The sequence below is a fragment of the Apium graveolens genome, chromosome 6 (genome assembly GCF_009905375.1).
Source record: "Apium graveolens cultivar Ventura chromosome 6, ASM990537v1, whole genome shotgun sequence".
NCBI classification, from domain to species: Eukaryota; Viridiplantae; Streptophyta; class Magnoliopsida; order Apiales; family Apiaceae; genus Apium; species Apium graveolens.
This window is the reverse complement of record NC_133652.1, coordinates 276,081,411-276,091,815: the sequence shown is the minus strand read 5'-3', so window position 1 is coordinate 276,091,815 and position 10,405 is coordinate 276,081,411. Positions and strand designations below refer to the sequence as shown.

Below are 10,405 nucleotides of genomic sequence, written 5' to 3'. Positions count from 1 at the left end.
TATGTTTAATTTTCATGTTTCACTGTTCATCCTAATTACTTTGACAGATAACAGTATGGATTTGAAATAGTTCATTATAAAATGAAATAGCAACTAATCCACGCCTTTTATAATATGTCAACTAATTACAGAAAGTTATTGACATACATTATTTACAGTAAAAAGTACGAATCCACAACTCTCATAAACATGGTTGTAAAAGTCGGAAATTGGTATTAATTGACAGAGGTGTCGATTAAGAATTAATCGATAATTCTAGAAGTAACGAGAAGAATTAATTGGAGTGAAAGTCAAATGTATATTTAGTTTTTAATTTAATATAAATAATATTAATTTTAAGAAAAGATGATATATTATTTAAATGGCCCAATTCATTTAATCTTCTATAGCCTAAAGATGTACCCATTCAAAATTATAACTCTCGTCATAACTTTCCCGTCAGTTCGTCAAACTTCCGCCGCCTTTATCATTTGCTTCATCTTATCCTATCGAAACTACCTCATCATTCAAAACTCTATAACATAAACTAATACATAAACTTCTATGTTTGAAGGTAATCCGATAAAACGATTTTGACCCAATTTCAGTTTGAGTTTAACTTAACCTTTCAAAAACATTTTTCCGGCTGATTTTGATGTATTCGATTGGCAACCCGCCGATTCACGATTAATCAGCCGATTAACCGTTGCAATCAGCGATTTTTATAACAATGCTCATAAGTCATAACATACTAAGGCCCTGTTTGGGGTTACTGTTAAAAATTGTCATACTGTTAGAAAAAATGTTGGTAAAATAAGTGTTGATAAAAAAATGTTTGGTAATATTTTTAATATGTTTATGTTTTGATGTCAGAAATTATAAAAAAATGAATGTTTTTGATGAGGTTTGATGATTAAATCAGTATCAGTTTCCAGCAAACTGAAAAGCAGTTTTTTCGAAATATATGGGAGCTCTTACTTTCTCTAACAACAGATTTTACGTCAAAATCATTTTTCTGAAAATCAATCTTAAATTATATCAAACAGTTTTCATCTATTTTTAGCAAGAAACTAATATTAATGTATATGACAACAATGTTAAACACACACTAAGTAGACTTAGCCGTGTTTGTTTGATAGTTAATGTGTCCGATTAACGGGAATCGGAACCTTAGACCCGAGTGATAATGTTTGGATTACCAATTCAGTGGTGGGGAATGGGGACCCCATTCCCTCTTGATGGGTAAATTAAACTCACCATATTCCTTGGATTTTCATTCCATTTCATTCACATTTCTATTAACCCCCGTTCTCATACCTTACAATTCCATTCCCGATTACCATTCATACGCTACATCAAAACGCCCCCCTATAATATTTGTTGAGTACTAGTTGATAGTACATTTTTTTTACATCATATTAGTTGCAGTTTAATATAATTTAGACTTATTTATATCGTGTAGTTTTATTATTATAAAAATATGGTGTTACATTCTATCTTGTAAACAACTTTCTCCCCATCAGTTCGTCAATCTTCCGCGGCCTTTATCATTTGCTTCATCTTATCCGATAGAAACACCTCATCATTCAAAGCTTTATAACATAAATTAAAACATAAACTTTAGATATCTGTTTGAAGGCGACCCGATTAAATGATTTTGACCCGATTTCGGTCCAAGTTTAACCCGACTTTCAAAAACATATTTTCAAGACGATTTCGACGAACTCAATCGGCAACCCGCCAATTTACGATTAATCAGCCGATTAATCATCGAAATCGGCAATTTATAACAATTCTCATAAGTCATAACATATTAAGGTCATGTTTAGGGTTACTGTTAAAAATTGTCATAATGTTAGAAAAAGTGTCGGTGAAAAAAATTGTTGGTAATATTTTTAATATGTATGTTTTGATATCAAAAATTAGAAAAATACAATATTTTTTATGAGGTTTGATGATGAAGTTAACATGTGTTAGCAGCTTTTTCAAAAAACAGGAAGGTCTTACTTTCTCTAACGACAAATTTTACGTCAAATGCACTTTTCAAAAAAGAAGATTTTAAATTTTATCAAACAATTTCTCAGCTATTTTTCAGTAAAAAAACTCTTGTTGTTATTGTAACAGCAATGTCAAAGACACGTGTACAATTGTTGAGTACTAGTTATCAGTACATTTTTTTGACATCATATTAGTTGACGTACATTAACGGAGGAAAATGTAATTAAATAAATACAAGTACAAAGACATATGAAGACATACACGTAGGACTGGATCTACATTCCAAGCTAGACAAATTTCCGTACGAGAAGTTTCATTCCATGCTCAGGTGCAAGGAGGAAAACATGTTTAGGAGCATGCAAATATGAAGGAGAAAGCTGAAAGCTGAAGCCTTGTAACAGAGTTGCTATCAAAGTTTTATGTATAACCACTGCCATACTTTCTCCTGTACATTTTTTAGGACCCCAGGTGAATGTTAGTAATTGCATCCTTGAGTTAAAACTTCCTCCTTCAGCAAATCTTTCAGGATTAAATTGTGTCGCATCTTCTCCCCAAATATCAGGGTCATGATGCATTAAAATTAATGGTATCGAAATTTGAATCCAGGCCGGTAGAACCATGTCTCCTAACTTTGTGTCTTTGGAAATAGAGCGGTGAAATATGACAGTTGGTGGATATAATCTCAGGGCTTCATACATAATCATCGTAACCTGAATTCATCAAAATTTAAATATGACATGCTCATTCTCAAGCTACCACAAGCTTTGGGGAACTTGACAATATAACTGTTAATATTTGGTTTCATGTATTAGAGTATGCGCAGAAATACTTACAGTTTTGAGTTTGTATAGTCCCTGGACATTGGGTTTTTTTTCTCCAAAAACCTGCAAAACCTCTTGTCTTGCTCTCTCTTGCCATTCGGGGTGTTTGGCGAGAAGATACATCATCCATATCTGTGACCTTGTTGTAGATTCCGGCCCAACAAAGTGAAAACTTCTGCACACCTCAATCACATCGTCAAGACTAACTCCGCTTGCTTCATCTTGATATGCTTCCAACATCAAACTCAGTACATCACCTTCATTGCGTGCTCCGTTTTTCATTTCTTCCAGTCTCCTAATCACCATTTTCTTCACTAAACTTTGAGTTTCTCTATGCGCTGCTTTCATAACCTTCACCTCTTGAAATGGTAAATGCCTGCAATTTCGTTTCAACTTATAATTGAGGCTAAGATTCTGGGATATAATTACGCAGAAAGTGAAAGTTATAAGTAACTGTTTCTGATGGTAGACAGACTATTTACCACCATCCTGGAAAGAACATGAACTTTATTAGTTTTGCTGATTGTTGGCGCACCGTAATCCGGAGTTGGTATATCCTTTTTGTTTCTTCAGTAAACTGGCCTGTTACAACTGTTTTGCACATTAAGGAACTTACTAAAGTTTCTATGTCTGGCGCTATATCTATCTCGAGTGAGTCCTTTGAAGCTGGTGACATGTTCCACTTTTCCATCATTTCCAAACAGCTCTCCACAATTGATGGCACCATGTTCTTTCCATGTAAATAGATTTAAAAACAAGAAGATTAATAATATTTATTAATGTGTGTAAAAATAAAGAGTATATAAACCAGGTACCTTTATTTTTTCCCCGTGAAAAATAGGGTTGAGAATCTTTTTATGTTTAGTCCATGTTTTACCATCACTACTAAAAAGTCCACCTGCAAGCACCTCACCCATTTTATCATTTTTGGGCTTTTGGAACTCGTTTGGTCTGGACAGAATATCCTTCACTAGCACTGGATCCATTATGGTCAATCTAAGTTTTGTGCCAAACCAGATGAAAAACTTTTTACCTGCACATCAATGCACAATATTCATATACCCTTACTTTAAAATAATTAATTAGGCTTACATGTATTACAAATACAAATACGTAATTTTTCTAACAAGTCTCTGGGATGAACGATAATCCAACCTAGAACCTCGATAAACCCTTATTTATAGGAATCAGCCGTTTCTGTGTAAATTCATACCGTACTTCTGGACCATAAGGCATTGATGTGGTAGAATACGGGGTGTGATATCGTCAGAGAGTTCCATAGGCTTGGATGTGAGTTGTGCCCTAATTGCACGCACATCTTTTGTATCTCCAAAGATGACCCTATATGGATTTCCCCTGAATCCCAGATCCCTTAGTCGTTTTTCGATTTTCTTTGGCCTAAACCAATATCTGTTTGCTAGTTTGAGAGTGTAGCTCAAAATGACGACTACAAGCACAGAGATCACAATAGAAGCATACATTTTTACTCACTATTATAAACTTGTGTGAATGCACGGAGACTGAGATGTGAGCAACTCTGGTTTTTATAGACCTGCATTCAGCTCAGGTACGTTTGGTGACATCATTATTCATCTGATGTCATGATTATAATTTTGGATTTACATGAATTTCAAAGTATAATTAGGCATAATTTATAAAAAAATCATCCGTAATCAATCGGCTTATTAATGTTTAGACAGCTCACTTCTATTTTAAATTAATTAATCCATTCCTAACAAACTTTTGTCACGTGTGTGGTTTTATCAATGTTTCATTAATGTTTCGTATTTATTTATCACAAAATCGTAAACATGTTCCATGATTCATTGTCCTTTCAAATACAAGGGCTTGGAAATTTTAAATTAAGATAAAAGAATAAATTTCATGAGATTATCACTTTCTGAGATACATCTTATTTTTGAAAATTATATATGCATATTCAATTAATAAATTATTCACTTTTTTATTAAATATATTTTTAATTATTTTATTTTCTTAGTACACATGTACCTGATCCTATATATGTATGTGTCATATTTATATTAAATTTTTTTTATATTACTTCAGGAAAGTTTTCTGATTTAAACTCAGAAACTTTATTCTATTAAGATATATATATATATACTATATTGAGTTGCTCAAATGAGAACCTCAATTAAAATGAGAACCTCAATTAAAATGAGAACTGAGATCTAATCTCAGCCACAGAATTTGTATTCCTACATTAAATCTCAACCACCCATTTTATATTTTATACTTTATTTTTTATCTTTAATCTCTTTCATCCAACAAACTCTCTTTACCCACCCCTACCTCACCAGACCCCACCGGTCTCCGCCACCAACTACTGGCCACCACCGTCGCCGGAAAAAACACCGGGTCTACAATCTTCTCTCTCTCCCCCCTCCATCCGCCTCTGCCATCGATCACCATTACACCACCTTCAATTCTAGCAACAGATCTATATCACCTCCGCCACATCAACACTTTTCTTGAAATTAAGACGGTATGCTCCAATTAAATTGTTGACGATGCTTGGGACGAAAAAGATTGATGTGCAGAAATCCTGTAGCAATCGAGACGCAATGAAAGCTCTGCTCGAGCTCTAAACGGAGGCGATTCGCTGATTTACTGTTCAGATCTGAGGATTCTTGGTAATTCAGTTTGATATTCGGTGATTTTTTGGTTGATTGCAATGATTAATCGTATATGACAGACATGTGTGATTGTGGTGTGGTGGTTGTGATAGTTTGATTTAGTGAATTTTTTTTATTCTGGTGGTCAGAGCATGGCTGGATAGAGTTGCAGTGGGGTGGTTGTGGTGGTGATTTTTATTTATTTGTGGTGATTTTTAGTTTTTCGATGGTAATTTTTAGTTTGACAGTGGTGATTTTATATTTTCGGTGGTGATTTTATGTTTGCCGATGGTGATTTTCTGGTGATCGCTGGAGGTAGTGATGGTCACCGGTGGTGGTGGTGGCCGGGAATGGTAGTTGTCGATGGTTGGATTTAATGGTGGGTGGTAAGTAGAAAGAAGAAGATGGAAGAGGTGATGGTTGGGGAAGATGATAAGATTTAAAATGAATGGTCTAGATTAAAAATATATTTAAATTTTTGTGGTTGAGATTAGATCTCATATCTCACCAAAAAAAGTTATCAATGGAGTAAGACCCCTATATTATAATAATCGAAATGGGATATAATTTGGTTCAACGATTATTCCTAATTTTGGTAATTAAAAAAATAAATAAATAGTGTTATATATCCGCTAAACTACTAAATAATTAAACTACTCACATAGTCTATGGTCTACTTATCCTACTAAACTACTTAGTGCAGGGCTCATGATCAAATTTAGACATATTTAAAAGATAAAGCAACCATGAATAGAAAACCTAAATATGCAGTAATTTTAGGAAGAAAAGCAAACTGACTAGTGCATTAAAATGTACAGAATAACCTGTAAAAAATTTACAAGTATAAATGCATAACAAAAGGGATCAGAATATACCCATCTTCTCACACAGAAGGGAATAGCCCCACTTTTGTGATTGAAGTTCAACTTAGCATGATTGTTTCTCCCTCTCTCTGAAGCCTTCTTAAATTTTTCGGTCTCCCAATGTTTAATTTTGCTTTCCCAAGCACCCTCGTAATAATAATGTGGTTTCACAATAAGTCTAGTTTCATGAGTGTAGCCTAGACTTATGGATAATTTCACTCTCTCATCCGCTCGACTCTTCACCTTGCTGAGAAGTTGCTTCCAGTTATTTTAAATATGAGCTTTAACATATTGATCTCCTTCTTCATCTATACATTCATAGTTGTAATAAACCTACCAATCAAAATATAAACAATTCTTAGCCTAAATTCAAACTCTAAATGTACCAACTCGTAAGTACTTAAATATCATGTAATCAATTACACAGCTATCCAGAAAAGCTTCTCTTGTTTTTCACTTGTATTTATAGTATCTTTGTCCCAAAGAGATCGAACTATGGCAAGTAGAGTCTTTTTATAATGAGCCTCTTTGATACTGTAATAATTAAAATAACACAAACATTCATGTTCTGGCAAAAAAACAAATAACAAGACTATAAAAATTCTATTAAAATAAATATTAAGTTAAATTACCATATGTCGACAAAGTGAACAGTCCCAAGTTTAACCCCATTTATCGGTCTCTTATGAAAATTGACTTGTGAAGCTTTGCGCTGAAGAATTTCAATAATAAGTGCTATATCCTCCTCCTCATAAACTCTGCCACCATTTTCAATATGCATGGCATCACCGCCATCACCCCTTCCCATAACTTCTCCCATTCCCCTGTCTCCTACATCACTTCTTCCTCTGGCCCCTCCCCGTCATCTTCCCCTTCCTCTTCCCCTTCCCCTTCCGCCACTACTAGTACCTCTTCCCCCACTGCTAGTACTTGCGCCACCCAATGCCATGAGAACCATAAAAATAATCAACAACCAAATTTGACTCTTCATCTGTTAAAAAAATAAGAATTAAATATGTATATGTAAGAACATTGGGAATATATATGATGAGCAACGAACAAATTAGTATAAACTAAGTTTATGTCTAATAAAACATGTCAATATATCTCACAGTACTTTTATTTTAGTATTATCTCGCGCTTGTGCGTGGTTGAGCAAGCAGCAGAACGAAACTGCACGGACCACAAACTGAGTCTTGTAGATAAACTGGAATATAAAAATAAAAAATTAGAACAAGTTAAACTAAAACAAAGGATTTAAAAATTTATACTTTAAGTTCCTAAAGTTTCCATTTAATAAGAATTTATTCCTATAAGCAGGTCTAAGCAACATTCATGGAACTCGTCCCAATGTCAACCCTCGACCTAGCACTCTTCTCGTGAAAATACCATGTTATATATGTGGGCATAATGCCATGACGATATAAATATAATATCACATCATCGGGATTCTTTATGTAAAAAATTTCACATTCATTACATGGACATCTTATTCTACCCTTTGAATCATCCGTATTTGCAACGGCAAATTTAATGAAACCATCAACACCAATTTTATACTCTTCCGTAATGTTTTTACTTGCATCAAATTGACGATTCATCCAACTACGATCCGACGTCATCTACAAGGTGCATAGATAGTATAATAAATAACTTATTACTAATTAACAAAACATATCTAAATAAATTCAATATGTGTACAAGATATTTAGTGACAAGAAATGAACAATAATTATAGTATTTGTTTAATTATTTTGAACACTACCCTTAAATTATTAACAACTAATATTTAACATTTTATTTAAATTATATCAATTAAATATGTGAGAAATCAACAAACAATAATGATGATAATCACAATATAAGTAGTTTAAGAATGACACTTACTTGACTTAAAATTAGTAGATATTGGAGCTTGAAGGGAAATAAAAATGGTAGAAGAAATGAAGGAACATAATGGGAGATGGGAGAAGATGAAAGTATGAACAAAAATGAAGAACAAAGATGAGGCAGTAGCTGTCATTTTTGGAAGAATAAATTCCACCGTTGGCCGTCGTTTTTATAAAATCCACCAACAGTTGTCGCTTTTATAAAATCAACCAACAATGGTCGTTTTTATTAAAATGACCGTTGGCACCATATTTAAAGAAAAAATCATAATTAATTTAAAAGCGACCGATCGGTCACTTTTATTTTCCACTTTTAGACATTGTTTCAGCGACAATTTTTCCGCCTGTTCTTCAAAACATAAAAGCGACCGCCAAAAAATGGCGGTTGCTTTTCTTCATAAATTTCACCGGATAAAAGCTACCCCTTATAAATTCCACCGAATGTTGTGGCTTTTAATCATGGTGTTAAGGTATATGAGGTTGACCTTTAAAGCCACCATTTTCGGTGGAATTTATAGTTGGTCGCTTTCGTTTGGTCGCTTTTACTTTTTTTTCTTGTAGTGTTAGAGCAACTCCAAGAGTTACTTATCCCACTTCTCAAAAATATAATTATAAAATAGGCTCTTAGTAATTTAAAATAATTACTAAAACAATCCTCCTCAAACTTAATCTCCATTTTTTTAATCTACTTTTCTATTCTATCCATACCTTTTATATTATAATCTTATGTGCACAAAGACACCCTCTGTGCATTTGTTTTTCTGTATTTTAAAGGATGATATACTTACGTACAAGAATTTTTCTAAAAATAATTTCAGTATATTTCCATAAATTGAAAATATTCTGTCACATAATTGGAAAGGTGGGTTACAAGAAGCATATGGTATAAGTTATATACTAAGGGCAACTCCAACACCCTCTTTATACACCCTCAATAATATTTTGAAGAATTCAAAATTAAAATGGTCTTCAAGAAACTCTTAACTCTTACTCTTACTCAAAAACTTAAAATCTTCAAATTTTTCCTCAAACATGCATACTTCCTCTCCTCTATCCATTTAATAATAGAAAAAATGGTTATCATGTGCTTGCTCTAGTTCTCCTTCTTTGTATATGGGCATTCCATATTTAAGTAATAAAATAGTAGATGGGGAGTGTGTTTGAAGATGATTGTTGGAATAAATAAATATTTTTATATCTTAAATTGTTAGGAGCTCATTTATTTATATTATTTTTGAAGAAAATCTTAGGTGATTGTTGGAGTTGCTCTAACATAATTCCAGAACCAAACCCATGTTCAACCCAACTCAACTTCCCATATGTAGAAATCAATATATACTGATAAAATACTAATTGAGTAGAGAAGTTATGCTCCTCACTATTGATGAAACCTTTGAAGATCTTCACATTTTAGAGACTAATTTGGGGTATGTTGGAGATATTTTTAATTTCATTCTTCTCAAATTATGACTTAGGAGGGTAAATGAAGTAACTTTTAGAGTTGCTCTTATCATACAAAACTACGATCACAATTTATTAAACTATTTTTTTATAAATTTATTATTATTATATATTTATATAAATAATTAAAAAAATTTAATATGACAGGATAAATAAAAAATTTAAATAATAATATTATTATTGTTGTATGTATGTATGTGATTAGTTCTTAATAATTTTGGTCTATTCTTTTGTTTATAAATTGTGTCAAACATTAAAATTGTATTATACTATTAAATCAAATATAACAAAATTTAAGTTAAAAGATAATTATATAATGGTTCAGAATAGAAAAAATAGTTACATTTTTCATTCGGGTTTTAACAAAATTATATTGTTGATCAAGGCTAAAATACAAAATAAAAGAAATAAAACTAGATGTAGTAATTTGGATTTGTTGCATCGATCTAAAACAAAATAATAAATATTACTAACACAATTAAAAAATTATATAATTGAGCAGGGCTAAAACAAAAACAAAATTTAAAGATAATTGGTTTATTGATATAATGGTCTCGGGTTCAAACAAAATAATTTATAATACTCTTTCAGGTTAAAATAAACTAATTTTCAACCGATGCTAAAGTTAAAAATAAAAATAAATTTAATTTATTTAAGTTGATTTGGTTGATATAACTAGCTTATATGATTACAAGTTTTCTTTTATATATATAATATTAATTATACTATTTTATTTAAATAAAATTGTAGATAATCCG

At 32.1% G+C, this 10,405-nt stretch overlaps 1 protein-coding gene across 1 annotated transcript; it reads right to left on the bottom strand.

Annotated features, from left to right (window-relative positions):
* Nucleotides 1–2,192: 2,192 nt before the first annotated feature.
* Nucleotides 2,193–3,491, bottom strand: LOC141663986 (cytochrome P450 72A397-like). Its single transcript, XM_074469838.1, has 3 exons — nucleotides 3,281–3,491; nucleotides 2,811–3,174; nucleotides 2,193–2,687 (listed from the first exon to the last, which is right to left on the bottom strand). Exons 1-3 carry the CDS (start codon nucleotides 3,487–3,489, stop codon nucleotides 2,265–2,267), a joined length of 996 nt encoding a protein of 331 aa, XP_074325939.1. The 5' UTR covers nucleotides 3,490–3,491; the 3' UTR covers nucleotides 2,193–2,264.
* Between the last annotated feature and the right edge of the window lie 6,914 nt (nucleotides 3,492–10,405).

Bases quoted from the DNA above. Each gene is read 5' to 3' on its own strand.
- LOC141663986 (XM_074469838.1), bottom strand. From the start codon at position 3,489: ATGGAAAAGTGGAACATGTCACCAGCTTCAAAGGACTCACTCGAGATA. The intron at 3,175-3,280 runs GTAAATAGTCTG...ACGAAATTGCAG, and splicing joins ATGTTCTTTCCAGGATGGTG to GCATTTACCATTTCAAGAGG. The intron at 2,688-2,810 runs GTAAGTATTTCT...TGATGAATTCAG, and splicing joins GACTATACAAACTCAAAACT to GTTACGATGATTATGTATGA.